The 15,536-nt window shown below is 40.9% G+C and overlaps 2 protein-coding genes across 3 annotated transcripts in view; one reads left to right on the top strand and one right to left on the bottom strand.

Annotated features, from left to right (window-relative positions):
- The window catches only part of arhgef25a (Rho guanine nucleotide exchange factor (GEF) 25a), a 30,837-nt gene extending 28,787 nt beyond the window's left edge, over positions 1-2,050 (top strand). The window contains exon 16 of one of the 2 annotated variants that reach the window (XM_054608926.1): positions 123-2,050. In XM_054608926.1, coding sequence (XP_054464901.1) covers positions 123-245 — 123 coding nt within the window. In that variant the 3' untranslated portion in view covers positions 246-2,050. Of the gene's footprint in view, positions 1-119 lie in introns of both variants that reach the window. The other variant, XM_054608925.1, reaches the window with a different exon arrangement.
- A 1,816-nt stretch (positions 2,051-3,866) lies between these two features.
- Positions 3,867-5,358, bottom strand: sp5l (Sp5 transcription factor-like). Its single transcript, XM_054609963.1, has 2 exons — positions 5,305-5,358; positions 3,867-4,916 (listed from the first exon to the last, which is right to left on the bottom strand). Exons 1-2 carry the CDS (start codon positions 5,356-5,358, stop codon positions 3,867-3,869), a joined length of 1,104 nt encoding a protein of 367 aa, XP_054465938.1.
- Positions 5,359-15,536: the final 10,178 nt, after the last annotated feature.

Raw genomic sequence — 15,536 nt, 5'->3', positions numbered from 1 at the left:
AGGTTTTATTTATACCTTTACTGTTTGTAGGAAAAGTAAAAAAAAGAGTTTTATTAGTAGATATGTGCATACAGTACATGGAAGTGCTTTGTATCTTTGAATATTCCCTCTCTCCCCAGCAGAGAGCAGGAGAGGGCTGCCGAAGGGGCCAAGCTGCTGATGCTGGGAGCCAGGCTTCACTGTCGGGCCCCTTAGCTGGACGACGCCCCAGCAATCTGGCTCAGCTAGCCGAGGATGACCTTTGAACTCTGCTGCCATCCGTCTCCTGGGTCAAGAGGACAGCAGCCAACGCCACAGCTGTGGAGACAAGAAGACTTGTCTACTGTCTGTCAATGCCAGGCTGAACCCTTACCTGGTTCAGTGACGATTTCTGGAGGATACTTAAGGAACCTGAAGGAACATATGAAGGAATTATCGGCTGCAACTATAAAATGACTTTGCTCCTTTTTTTAGAGAGCCATTTAATTAGAGGTGACTAGCCTTTGCCACCTCGAATGTTCATGAACAGCACCCAGTGAGATGTTTCTGGGTTCAGAGTGAAAAAATTCAAAGGACACACAGCGCTTTTTACCTTTTTGAGAGTACATCATACTCTTCTCTCTTTCAAAGGGGAATTTGTTTGAAGAAATATCCATTCCTAATTGGGGCGGTCACTGGAGTTAAGTGTGTGCCTGAATGCGTCTTTATGCAAAGATGAGTGAATGTGTTTGAGTGCATGAGAGTGTGCAAGTTGTGGCCTTGGCACCTCTTGTAACCTCTGGTAAATTTCCTTGATCAAGTTTTTTTTCCCTGATTCCCCATTGTGAAGACTAGTACATTTTGTCATTCCCCTGCTGACAACTGAGTTTGCTGTTTGTGTGGAAAAGAATGGGAAAGGCAGAACACTTGATGTGAACAAGCCACGAGGACTTTGCTCACTTGAATTTCAAATGAAAGTGAAGAACTTTCTTTCTTGCCACAGCGGTGGGAGCCCCTGTGCGCTCTCTTATTCTCTTTGACCGGCCCTTGTTTGATCTGGACAAAATGAAAGGTGTGAGGGAGCCCCCTGGAGGTTCTCTGAGAGTATGACGTCACTTATGAATACTTTTTTGCTCTTTGGGCAACTCCAGAGGAGTTGCGAGATACAGTAGGTGCATTCAAAGGGACCCAAAGTGTTGCATGCAACATCTCCTTGGTGGTGGACTTTCTTTCCAGGCCGAAGAGTGCTTGTGGTTTAGGTGGCACATGTCCATAAAATTGCATTGGTTTAAAATAATATGAATTGTTTTTATTAGTCCACTGTTGTCATGTCATGGCTGTGCACCATTTCTATAATCGCTGTTAGCTTTTGCCCTCATGGACTAAATACTGTACAGTGCATACCATAAAGGCAATCATACATTTCCACTTGTAAGATGAAGTTTGGCCCAGATATGCCATGAAGTGTTTCAGTTGGTTAAAATGAAGGATGATATGTTGCTGGATAAACAGAGTGATGCTGCTGAATCTGCATGCTCCCTCTTCCTCAGACAACAGTGCCAAAAAAAGTAGCTCACCACTCAGTTTCACGCTCTTACTTATTTCAGTTCGCCACAACTTACAAAACAATCGTAGATAACTGTTACTATCTCGATTGTCAACGCCTAAGTGACAACAAGAGGAGAGTGGAGTAGATGTAGAAGGCCGTCCTGTCAATATCAGGTCAGTTCTGCTCTGTGGCCAGTAGAGGTCCCCACAAGGCTTTCACTTTTAGTTTACTTAGATCATACAGCTGCACCAAAGATCTTTAGGCCTCGTATTGCAGTGCTCACAATGAAGCTTAAGCTGCTCAATAATCTGTCCGTAATACCATTAATTACACAAATTAAACTAAGATGTGAGTGGAGCCATCTCACAGAATCTATCTGCAGTTAATGTGAACTGGTGTGTTTTCATAGGAATTACTGATCAGACAGTGTTTCTTTAATACAAAATAATACCACTATAGAGAACCAAAAGCAAGGACATAAAACCAGGAGAGGGTTGTTTAATGCCATGTACGACTGAGTAGAAACTGTTGTATAATATCAAATAAAAAGTGTCTTTTTGAAACTGTGTCCAGCGTTTGTATTTCTCTACTTAATCTCTTGAATAAAATAACTATACGTTGAATGTCTACAGAGACATATCTCCGCTGTATTAAGGATTTATTTTATACTCTAAGTTCTTTCTTACCCCTCATGACGACTAATTCTGTCATCCTTATACATTCTCACAGCGTGCTAATTTCTTATCAATTTAATTAACAATGCAACTTAAGTATTATTTTTGCTTTAGACCCGATGAAAGTCCCTAGACTCGACTTTTGGGAGCCTCTGAAGAAGACAAAGGCAAAGCACTCGGCTTGCTGTGGCATCCCCCTCGCAGAAAGTTCAAACAGGATTAAAAACAAAGAGAAGAAACCCCTGGATGAGCAGACATCTGGTTGGCTGGTCTTTGAATAAAGCCCCATTCTGGGCAGTAAAGCAGGGCCGATCGTAACACGGCTGTGATATATGGAGGCTGGGGACGGAGGGGGGGAGGGGGGTATAAACTTTCACAAGGGTGCAAAATCAAAGGGAGTTCCTGTCACCACTGAGGGGGTCTCAGCAACAGGGGTCCCATTCACAGGGAATTCCTCTCCAGTGCCCTCTGTTGCATCTGTTGACTCAATCTTCTCCATTGAGAGAAAGAAAACACTCATTAAAAGCCACATGACTGTGAACTTGATTGCAGCAGGCGAGACAAACACCCCCATCAATGGATTGAGTATTTACTTTGAGGTGTGAAAATCTTTGAACAGCCCACCATGTTAGGGCTTCTTTAAAAGCTTCTTCCTTCACACCGACAACAGAACGAGCAGCATTTGTATTCTGAAAGCAATCGAATTATCATTTAAATAAAATGTTGGATCTTAAGGAGCTCCGGGGCATTAGAAATTCACACATTTACTAAATGAGATAAGAGAGTTAAAACCATTGACTCTCAAAGTCAATCTTAGATATTTACTTCACAATAAGTCGCCAAGATGTAAGAAAAAAAATAACATTATTAGAAACAGGGAAATTGTTTCAGCAAGGACAATCTTTATTAAAATTTACATGCGGCCATAACCCCAATAAAATTGTTAATGATATTTATACATAATTTACAAAGAATTTAAACATTTAAAATGTTTGATAATCTGGAGCAACGGTGCTTCACATTACTGCTTCAGAGCAGACCAGCTAAATCTGTAGATCAAAGACTCATATTTCAAAAAAGATCCCTACCTTAAAGCCGACAAATTAGGGTATGTTTTGGAATAAAAATCTAATTAACAGAAACAGAAGTATATTTCCATTCTGAACCTGTTAACAAGGGCAGAATTGTTTTTTTTTTTTACAGCAACCTTTAGCTGTACTAAGGCATACATTTATTTAGAACAAAATATGGACAACATTAAGGTAAACTTTTTGTGATTTCTCTCATTTCTGACACATCCTTCTCAAAATATTTACAAAATGAACACTGAAAATGTTTTGATTTTTCACATCAGTTGAAATTCAAACAAATCTTAAATTGTTAAAGGCATAAAATCTGTTTTGTTTCAGGGAAACATTACACTGAATTCAGCAAAACTCACAATATCACTGAAAACGGCTTCAAGTATCATTTAAAGGTGCATCAAACAGCACACAATAACTTTGATTAAAAATGGTCTTTAAATATATATTTTTATTGTACTACTTGAAGTCAAAAGTCGGGCTTTGACAACAGAAGATTTTCGGGCAGCTTGATGCTCACCCTTTAGTGCCAACCTATGGCAGTGAGTGTAAGTCACACAGTCTGTTCATTGTTGATTATTCTTGAATGGTGGATCACAGAGATTACTCTCTCTTGATATTGGTGAGCAGAGAGTCCGTGCTCTGTGAAGGCTGCCCAGACCGACTCTTCCTGGTCTGGTGGGTCTTGACGTGTTTGGAGAGGTGGTCGCTCCTCATGAACCTCTTGCCGCACTGCTGACACCCAAAGCGCTTCTCTCCGGTGTGCGTGCGGAGGTGCCGCTGTAGCTCGTCTGAACGGGTGAAGCTTTTACCGCAAAAGAGCCAGTTGCAGATGAAGGGCCTCTCCCCGGCATGCCAGCGCAGATGTGCCTTGAGGTGAGAGGTCTTCTTGTACACCTTGCCACACTCTGGGATGTGGCAGATGTGCAGTCTCTTCTTTCCGAACTCTAACCCCCCACCATTGGCCTGGCAGTTGGGGCATTTGCAGCGGCGGCAGCGGCGTGTGGAGCTCAGCAGGCCCTTGGAGGTGCCTTGGAGAAGAGCAGCTATCTGGGGCTGGTGGCCCAAAACCAGCTGCCTGCCTAGGGAGAAGGGATGGTTGGTTGGGGTGGCGTTGGTTTGGGGTAGGCTCCACCACTGCTGCCCTTCATCCACATGGCCTCCAGGCAGGTGGTGCCTGGCTGCAGAGTTCTGGATGAAGCTGGGGAAGTTTTGTCCCACACTGTTGTGCTGAGGGTAATAGGGGCCGGTGGCCTGAGGCTGCGAAGACAGCACTTTGACAGGGGAGAGTTCGAAGGAGTAGGAAGAGGGAGGTTCAGCCGGAGGGGTGAGAGGCAGCTCATGGTGGTGGTGATGATGTGGATGATGATGATGATGATGATGATGGTGACCTAGACCAGGCTGAATGTGTCCCGGGAACTGCACCTTAGGCACTGTGAAGGTCATCTGGTGTGTGCTGAGGGCGGTGCTGGGCGCTATGTCGTTGCTCCAGAGCTGAAACATTCCTGATGTAGAGCTGACGGTGCTTTCGTAGGGGAACTGGGAGCCTTCTGAGCCCATAGTGCCTCCAACCTGCCAGGCCTGGCTACAGGTGGTGGCCAGGAAGGAGAGGGCGTTGGGTGCTCCCTCTGGAGACGAGCTGGGCGTCCGGTCCTGAATGGTGATACACAAAACAAACATCATAAGCCACTGAGCTAAAAAGTTCTGAAACAACATTCATCTTCATATAAACATTTTTTGAATGACATTATACTTAAACGTTCAGATAATGTCAATATATGTAACCCAAAGAGTTTAAACGAATCAATTTTCAATAAACCTTTGTCCTGATATTGTTCAGCCTCTTTTTCTTATCTCTGTTATGTTAAAAAAATATATATATTTTTACCTCATAAACACATTTGATTATGTTCACACAGCGCAAGCAAGTGAAGCATATTCAGTCGTTACGCACAAGTTGCGAAGTGTGTCACTGCAGAAGAAAGCAGATAAAACATCCACATACAAATACATGCGTCAAAAAGATAAATACACCACAAACCTGTAAAAAGGTGTGTAAAAAGTTGTCAGTCCTTTGTATCGCCAGCGCAGCCATCTGTCCTCGAACTCCTTCTTCGAGCACCTGCAACACAAACTGCGCCGGGAGGCGACGACGCACAAAGTCTGAACTACCGCTCGGAGCGCAGAAGAAGAAAAAAAAAATGCTCACAAATCGTGTCTCGGATGACTAAGACACTTTGGCAGAGTACACTGGGAAATGCCGCGTCATTCAAATGTCCCCGAGTCCCCTACTTAAATACTTCTAATGTGCTAGCAGTCCAGGTGATTTGGTGTTGAAGCAGACGAGGATGCCCGTCGGAAGTTAGAGGCAGAGAGGCGCGCAGTAAATCCTTGCGATCATCTCAAAGGCGCCTGAGCTGCATCTTCTCTTTATAGAGAGAAAAGATCCTCTCAACGGGGTCTCCGGTATGATGCAGGAGAGCGAGTCAATAGAGAGGAGATGTGTGGGAGGAAGGAGGAGGAGGTGGGGGGGGGGTCTTGTTAGGTGAAGGGGTGGGCTACTCATAATTTCACTCAATTTCAACCAAATGCTGACCCCAAGAGCTGACTCCTCCTCCAATTGTTCTGAAAAAAAGGATGTAATATCTACATTTGAGAGTATCTATTTGGACCTCTTTGGGCATGGCATGTTATTTCCCACTTTTTAACTTTTAAATAAACCCACAGAACTTTATGATTTTGAAAAAAACAAAAACACATTTCAAAGTGTTAACATTTAGTGTTTCAGCAACTTTCAGCTTTCTACATTTAGGATCACAGTTTGCACGAAAACAAAATGCTTAGTCTGTTAAAAGATCTAAGATTATTACAGCCAGCTTAGTCAAAATATTTTTCACCATGGGAGTATTTGCATACCGCTTCAACTCTGCTGTGGGAATTCAAGTAAAGATAGTAAATACATGGATTTTATATTTTTGGCAAATCAGTGATGCAGTTCTGAATTACAAAAGGTGGCCAAAGTCAACAAATATCAAGTCAAACAAGAAGCAAGATAGAAAATAATTAATTTATAATTACAGGAAAGTGTAGAAGTATATTTCCCTTGTTGTCATCATACATCTTCCATGACTTAAAGAAACAACGTATTAACACTTTAGGTCAGAGAGATTGATGTTTTTTTTGTCCTTGACATTTCTGCCAACAACCCATCCACACATGCACCTTTGATTAAGTCAAATTCTGCATTTTATAATGTGAAGCTTTAGAGTTAATGTGCATCATTCTGTATTCTGCTTAATTGATGTATTAAATGAGCATGAAAAAACTGTTTTTGAACAGTGGTGAATAAATACAAAGACTCTAGTTTGGAAGTCATTTATTTCATTGTTTGATTGTTAGTTTTCTCTTGATGACACATATCACACTTTTTGTTTGTTAATGCTGCAGCAGGCAGCTCCCCGTCCCGGCAGGCGTGAGGCTCACTCACACTATGAAGACAGTAAGAGTATTTTCCCTCACAAAGCTAATTGATAAAACTCAAAGCTTCAGAGTTCTCACCAGTGGGTGACATGTCAAATAGGCTGCCCTGTGTGACATTCTCACATTTCAGAGTTCAAGTAGAGGCCGCTTCAGATCTGCTCCATTAAATGCAGATTGAGGCTTAATCTCATTCTGTAAGTCTGTTCACCATTACAATGTTAAGAGTTTAAATCCAGGCTGGGAACCTGTTTCTCATGTAAATATCTAGTTCCTCACTTATCTGCTGCTCCCTCTTTCTGGATCCCTCTGTGATCCTTAAATAAACATACCTCAAGCAGGAGCCAGCTAAATTTAGAAATAAATTAACTGAAAGATGTAAACTTTATAATTAAATTTGAACCGAAATGTAACAGTTCTTGTATTTCACTTGGTTATAATTGCTAGACTTTACAACTTAAAATAATTGAAGGCAGTAAAGATAATCACCTAACTGTACCATTTGGTTTGGACCTTTCTACAGTTATTGGTATGAAACGGAGCAGACAGAGTGACACTTTCTTTATGTCCTTGACAGAGACACCTCAACTTGAAACAAAAGATTTCTCCAGACTAACAATGACGTGCAGTCTTCAGCTGCAGCGTGCTAATAGATCACACATACTGTGTTTATTTTAGGTGAGGGCATGATGACAGTTATATTTTATATTTAAAATAACTGCAGGATGTTAGACTAGAACAATTAGCCCCTTAAATTATTATTGCAAAAGCAAAAGATGCATCTTGATAAATCATAATTGTCCACATGTTTTCTAATGCCTCTGCCTTGAAATAATAATCTAACAAAAATAATTTCAGAAAGGATGAACATATGCAGGCCCATCTTGCAGTTAAAATAAGAAAACATTGATTTCGTTTGAGACAAATCTCTTATGCAAATGTGAATATGTGTGATGTAACTCCAACAGCATTGGAGGTAAATAGTCTAATTCCTAATTAAAGTGAACATTTAGGATGAAAGAAAAACAGTAGTAAAGGAAAAAGAGAGTGGAGGACTTGAAAATAGGAGTGTTATCTCGGAGGCAGAGGTATACTGTTATGTCTCTGGTTTATTACGGAGCAGAAGTTGTTAATTACCCTGATTCTTATTTCCTGTCCCCTCTCCCCCACACCACCCCACCCCCACTGTACTGCCTCCCAGATGAGTGGCTTTGAAGTGCAAAGTACTCTCTCCTCACTTTGAACTGTGAAAACAATGCTCATGTGGTGGTGCTTACCTTCCCCATGTTACCTCATTTAAATAGACCTGGATACGGCTTCCACAGTTTTCAAGGGAAAACTCATTCCAGAGAAAGAGGTCCCTGTGTTCATTAAACAGCTGGTGAGATTGCCGGTAATCAGGTCCGCTCCGTCATACATTGCAAGGCTGCTCCGACTGGATGGCTACCAGCAAATACAATTACAGAACTAACACAGGCTAGATTCCAACAAGGCGATGCAGCACACAAACATCTGAAACTGAAAATACATACAAGAAAAAAAGAACACACATTACAACTCAACAGGGCTTTTAGTGATAGTGTAATGATCTGAAATCCTTCGATCCTGAAGGGTTTTTAGTCCTTTTGCTCATTGTAAAGAACAAATGGTGCTGTTTTTGTTGCAGACATAATCTTACTCTTAAGCTCAGAACGTAGAATATGCAAGTGGCTCCTCAAGCTGTTTTTATCATGCCTGGGGGGCAGTTTAAAAGCCTCAGATCACTAAATTGTCCCAGCTGTCTTGACCATCTGCACTCGAAAAGGGCAGCCACAGAGGAGAGCTGCTTTTGTACTGGTGGCCATGTCAAAAAGTCAATTTTACAGCACCGTGATGTCTCAATGGCTCTCATGTGACAAATGTGGCCTAATGGATGAGACAGACAGCATGTGAAAGACTGCTGCTAACTGTAGGGCTTCACTCTTTAACCATTCAAATCCAAGACGGGACAATATGGGCTGTGATTACCATGACACTCAGTTTCATTGGGATGAGGAGCAACACCAACAGCTGGAGTTTACAGTGCTACAATTTGAAACCTCATTCAGGAGCCTCTTTCCTGTTTCCTATTGAGTTAGAAATGTATGTGTCTGTTAAGGAGTGTTTTAGAGGGAGTGGCAAAGAGATTGATGTTTAAAATCAGGCGTATTGATAAGGTTTACCTCATTTTATGCACCTTGCTCAGAGGTGCATTGGAGAATTTGCAAATCACATGGATCATGACGCCATGTTAAACTTTTCACTTCAGTCGCATTTCTTCAGTCATGCCACGTCCTCTGTGCACATACACGTCCTCCTCCATCAGTGAACATTGTGGAGAAGGAAAACTGTAAAAGCCCCCTTGGACAAACCTTGCTTCTTGTCAGCCCATTCAGAATTTTTTAACCTAAAAATGACCTCTGTGCCTAGTATCTTTCAACACATATTATTTGGTTCTAAGAAACATCATTTGTTTCTAAGAGGGTGATGGAAAAACAAACTTCTTCTGCTACTAATCACACAGGTATAATGCAATGATGAATGAATCCTGGAGGACTACCTCAGTTAAAAATCTGTGAGTTATTAAATACGTATATTTTTTTCTTGGAAGAGTACTTCAATTAAGATGAAAAAGACTTTGAACATCGATCAATAATAAATGAATACATTTTGGTTATAAGGATAGCAGCTTTCCTAGTTGCTTAGAAATGATTTAATTTAAGGTTCTTATCACTAACAGATGTTTTTACATTTTAGATTTTTTTATTTGCATACTAAATAAACTTCTAACACACATAATCAGAATCTAACAAAACTTAAACAACAAATCCCAGAATTGCAATATTTTTGTCCTAAGTACTCGAGTATCTTGATATCGCAACAGGATTCAGTGATGATTCCCACCCCTGTACTACAGTTTACATTGCTAGGTGTGTGAGAAGTAGAAATCTACAATAATTCCCTCATCTCTTGTCCATTAGCATGTACGAAAACCCCAAAATCTCCAGTCTTGGGCAGACAGCACGCGTCTCCACTTGTCAAAGAAAACTTTTATCAATACGAAAAGCACTTGAAGTTTGTTTGCATTTTGTTTTCCAGCACTCTTAACAACTTCAGAAGTCAGATCACAGGAGTATCTGATCAAAGCACTTCGTGGTTAGTTCTGGAAACACAGGAGTGCTATGCCACGCTTTGATACTCCACATCAATATTTCAATTCAACAATCACTTGACATGCACCCATACTCCCAGAGACGAAAGACGGAAGGGGAGAGAGAGAAATCCAGGGAAGATGGAGGGAAAGTACATAAAAGAAAAGGATTGAAGAAATCGCTGCCTTCTTCACCTTTAGTGACAATGTTATATAAAATTACCTGAGATGCCCTTTACACTACTAATGCAGTCTAATATACTAAAATATTGAGTATGGCAGCCCAAGTTAAGTCAATTAGTTTTATCATGCAACTGATTTCAATCAAAAAAAATGTTGAGCTGCCTGGCAACTTTGTGTGACCAAAAATACCCACAACTTGCATGAACTTTTTATTTAATAAAATCACAATATCCTCACTTAGTATATCAGTGCTGAACCTGAAACACTTGTCACAGACTGGAAATCTGAGCACAGGATGTGTTTCATGTTTTATCAAAGGAAAGTCGTACAGGAACTCTGCAGTGATAAAGATGGATACAGTCCATCTGCCAAATATCAGTGCTTCATAATCATTTCATCATCTCGACAGGAAATGACATGCTTTGAAGGTTTCAACATATAAAATATGGCGTTTGATCTGAAAAAGAGACTTGTGGCATGAAAAGATGTGTAGTCAATCAAGAGATAATACGTGACACTGCTACTAGTAAAGCCTCAAGTGTGGTTTACAGCACACTATTACAGAGAACTAAAGGGAGTCGTTTACTGCTAGTTAAAGGAGTAGTTCAACATTTTTGGGAAATACACTTATTGACTTTCTTGCGAGAGTTAGATGCGCAGATTCATACCACGTTTCTAGTTATCTAGTCTATGCTATATATAATCTTTCCGTTATACATTTTTCAACAACAAGTTAATCCCCATATTTGTTGTTTATGTATATGCATTTTATTTTACCTGTACATAATAGGTATTTGTTTGTCTGCTTAGCTTTCTTGTCTTTGTATCTAGACAGATTCAAATTCCTTACACACGTTAACATACTTGGCTAATAATGGTGATTGCTGTATAATAAAATACACTGACAGTGTGTGTGTCAGTTGTGTCAGTCACCTGAATTTCCTGTTGGTGCTTAAAGTATCCACTGTCACACCCTTTCAGAGACTGATGTGTTTATGTTAATACATATCCCCAACAACACAACATTTAAAATTAATGATAACTAATTTACCAGGAAAAAAAATATTGTTTATTCATAGGGTTTGCTGTGTAAACTCCCTTAAAAGATGAATTCCCTACAATTGCCTGTCTGTACAATGGCACATAAAATTAATAATAAAAAAGCAAACGCAGAGACAAAAGGAAAAAGAAGAAACAATGGGATTATCAATCATGAAGTGTCTCCATACGCATTTAGACAAAGACGAACAGAGGTAAATAATTAGCTGTAACACTTGACAATATAATTTATAGCCATCAATTCAATGTGGGTATTTTAGCATGTAGGGACCCCTGCCAATTGATCTTATAGCTTTGTTCAGTGCCTGTGGGAGATGTGAGCACCTGTCACAGTGATCCTGGCGTCTGATCCAAACTACTGTACTCAGATGGGACTGAATCCAGAAGGAAATAGGAATAAAATCACACGAGTTATCAAAAGAATGGATTCTCTAATGTTCTGTATGCTCATGTTTAACATCACAGGAGAAAAATCCTGTGATGAATATTATTGTTGTGTGTGCAGAAGGCCTAGTGGCATAGAGAAAAGAAACCAAAGCTAAAAAGCTGTGGGTCCCATTTCATAAATATTACCCAGGAAGCCCCAACATACCATCTGGGAAGAGGGACGCACGTCAGTACGGTAACCAGATCTTATGGCAAGGCTCCAGCTGAAATTGGAAATTCAAAGCAGGAGCAGAGATACAAGGGCTACATGTGCAGAGGAGTGCCGCACAGCCAGAGCAGTAGATTTATTTGTAAACGTACGCTTGTGATGCCACTATCTGTTAAGCCCCTCCGTCAGCTCAGCCCGCGTAATGTGAGGGGAAGTGTCACCCTGTCACCGCCATGCCAGGGATCAGCCTGCTGTTTGTGTGTACTGTGAGCCAAGCCAAGCTTTGAGGAGGAGGGGAGAAGATGACACGGAGGCTCTTTCATCTAATCCGTGTGGTGTAATTTGCACCTCAGTAAGTTTAATTGATGACTACTGATCAAATGCTTGCCTTTGAAAATAAAATCTTTGGGATTGTTATTTTCCCCTTCAACCTGCAAAAAGAATTCTTAATGCACCTGATTAAAGGTTTCTAACTGATGGATCAGTTTTTGAGAGTTTGAACTTTGGTACAGTATATTGAGCAACTTACCACAACTCCTGCCAATATCGTATAATATATTTCCTATTATTCAATAGATTAACTTTAGACCTGTACAAACTTCATTAAGCAAACTTGCATGGACTTTTCTTTCTTCGACAGGCAGCAGTAGCATATGCACCTGGGCTCTGTGCATACACGGCTTCCTCCAGAGATCCAACCTGAGCATCAATGTCATTCAGACAAATGGATAGTGACAGGCCAAGCTTATCAGTGTCAACATCAGGCTGCTCTCTGGGACTTTGATTCCGCACTTTCCCACAGCTGAACAGAAGGCTGTGCTTTGCAAAACAAACCAACAAACAGGGAACCTGAAGAGTGTGATGAAAGAGTAAACAACACGGCCCGGTAACATGCCCCACAACCATGACACTTCCTAAGTAGGTTACCACAGAGGGTAACCCAATTTAACACGTGTGTCTGATTGTAGTCAGAACATGCTGAGCACTTCGGGAAGTTCGAAGCGTCCCGGCAGCGTGAGGATGATGAAGATTGATCCGTCTCAGGACCTTGGCCTTGAAAAATCAAATGGCCCCACCACTAATGCCCTTGCACGTGTACAAAGCAGTTCATTATCAAGAAAAATTATAGGGAGTCAATCTATTGATGTTGCCTAACTAATTGTAAAGCAGGGGATTCAAAAGCAGATGTTGCATTTCAAAGCAGTTGTGAGCAAGGAGACAGGTTATGATTTATGCTAAAATGTGTGGCTTCAAAGCGTCGAACGAGGCTTCTAAACAAATTGAACAAGTCAAGCGCTATTCACCCAGGACCAGGAGGGAGCCCGGCGCATGTAGATCAGAGGCGCACGGCTGCCGCTTGTAATATCACTCAGTGGAGGAGGGGTCCCACTGGGGGGAAGCAGCACAGAGAGGCTAACACTGAGCGCTGCTCGCACAGAGAGGAATTATGTACAAATGCAGCTGCAACACCTGCGCAGAAACTACTCCCCCCCCCCCCAACCCTCCTGGAGCATCATCCACACAGGGGGAGTGGAGAGGGGTGGGCAGCACCTTGAGACTTGACATCCTTTCTGTGGATGGCACTATTATTTGGGAGGAGATTGCAGAGTTGGTGGAAGATACGGGGCCTATGTCAACATACTGATGCAATTTTAGTAAACATGGATAAAACCGGGTTACTTGTTGGGAAGATTGGTGGAGGGGGTTTAAATGCGTTTATCCCTGTTGTCTTCTAAACGAGGCAGGCTGTGTGAAATGTCTTTGAGAAACCAGATCATAACCGACTGGACTCCCTACCTGATCTTTCTGTAAAATGATGTGCCAAACTTACTGATTTGGAGAATTATAAATAAGGAAATTCAATAACTGAGAATGATGGATTATAATCATAATTTAACATTTAATGAACAGTTTTCTGTGTGTAAAATATACATTTACAAGTATGAATATAGTCATTAATCATACATCCTGTGTAAAGAATGGCAAGAAAAGTGTAAAGGATTGGTGTATCATCCTGAATTTACATTACAGAAGTGTTCCTCCTTGTTGACGCTGCCATACATGTAAAAATACAGACAGCACGGACTTCTCTCATAAGTCATTTTTCCGTCTGTTTTCTTCTATTTGATGCTGCCTAAATTGGGACAGGAGAAACGAATTGCTAAATTTTTAATTAACTTCATAACATCTGCACTTGTGCTTTGAGAGAGCAGCGAGATTTCCTTTTAACCTATTCCAGCACATTTGCACACCAAGGTAAATCTTGATGCTGGCACTCTTACAGAAAGGAGAAAAAAAAAATCAAAAATGGAAATGAACTCTCACTTGTGTGTGCAGATCAAAGAGGTAGAATTATTCAACTTTTTGCCATTGCTTGATCTTCAAAAAAGAAGAGAGGAAAAAGTAGGGGAGATCTAGATTGAAGAATCAGTTTCAGTCAGTGTTCTTCAGTTTTATGCACTTTCGTTTTCTCATCGGGTATGTTTTCTTGTACATCATCCTGTCTTGTTTTATTGCGCAGGTAAAACAGGCTTGTGCTTATGTATTGCTTTGACTACACTCCAAAGGATTCTTTAAAAACATTGGATACCCTCCCCTCGCTCTCAATTAATTTTACTACTTTAGTTGTTAGTATTTAAGTTCTCCTGTCATTGATGTTTTTCTGGAAAGAAATACTCATTAAGACTGAACAAATATAAATCAAATATTTCCTTGTACATCATCATTTCGAACAGGGATTCATGTATTGATGAACACTTTAACCAAAGTGCCAGTCACACTATTCACCTTTAATACAGTATCATTGGTATAAAATGCATTAGATTCTGGACTTTGTTAATATTGTAAAGTAAAATTTCTATACAGCAGTCCCTTTATACCCATCACTGTACACTTCTGCTGCTCGTTAGCTCTGCTGAAGACCAAATATTGCGGTTCTGATAATGCTGAAATAACCAACTTCATGTTCATGGGGTTTCTCTTCTCTTAGATATTGCAGCAATAACTTTGTGATGAATAGTTTTAGCACAAAGTGACCTCTCTGCTGTAAAATATAGTGCTACGTAAAATAAGGAGAATATTTTTGCTTCACCTGGGACATGTGTAATTTAAATGTGAATTTAATCTAACACTTCTACAGTTTTGATCCACTCCTCCTCCATGTTACACCACAAATTATAACTGAATCTGTTTTTACCAAACACGCTGTGTTACAGTTTGATGCCTCCCCACTAGAGAGGGCTGTTGACAAAGCAACACAAGTAACTGAAAGAAACTATTTTCTGAGACAGGATAATTCAGGATCACATCTCTACAGAAGGCACACATTTACAATTTCACAGGTGGATTTTAAGGAAGGAGGAGATTGATCAATCATTTGCTTAAAGTCAACTGTAATGCGACTCCTGCTAGTTGTGATACCTTCCCCTCTGCTATTACGGTCTTTCCAGTCAGATCAGAAGTCTATGAAATCGGAGCAGGTGAGTCCAGCCCTCCCTCATCCCCCCTGGTCGCAGGCATCTGCACGGGCAGCCCTGACTGATGTGGGTGATATCACAGCACACCAAAGCTCCTTTAACAAATCTCCCTTTGATACAGCACACACAATGGTGTCTCTATAGGAACCCCCTTGCCTCTGTGTGTGTGGGGGGCAGAGTCCCACACAGAAAAAAAATGGCAGAGCAAAAAATAACTAAAAAACAAAAATGCTAAATGAGACAAAGCTGGTTCTGGATTTAGAGGGGGAAAAATGTGGTTTATTTACTTTTACCGTATCCCTCCACAAGAGGAC

This window comes from Anoplopoma fimbria, chromosome 12, assembly GCF_027596085.1.
Source record: "Anoplopoma fimbria isolate UVic2021 breed Golden Eagle Sablefish chromosome 12, Afim_UVic_2022, whole genome shotgun sequence".
In the NCBI taxonomy this organism is placed as follows: domain Eukaryota; kingdom Metazoa; phylum Chordata; class Actinopteri; order Perciformes; family Anoplopomatidae; genus Anoplopoma; species Anoplopoma fimbria.
This window is presented reverse-complemented; position numbering and strand designations above follow the sequence as displayed.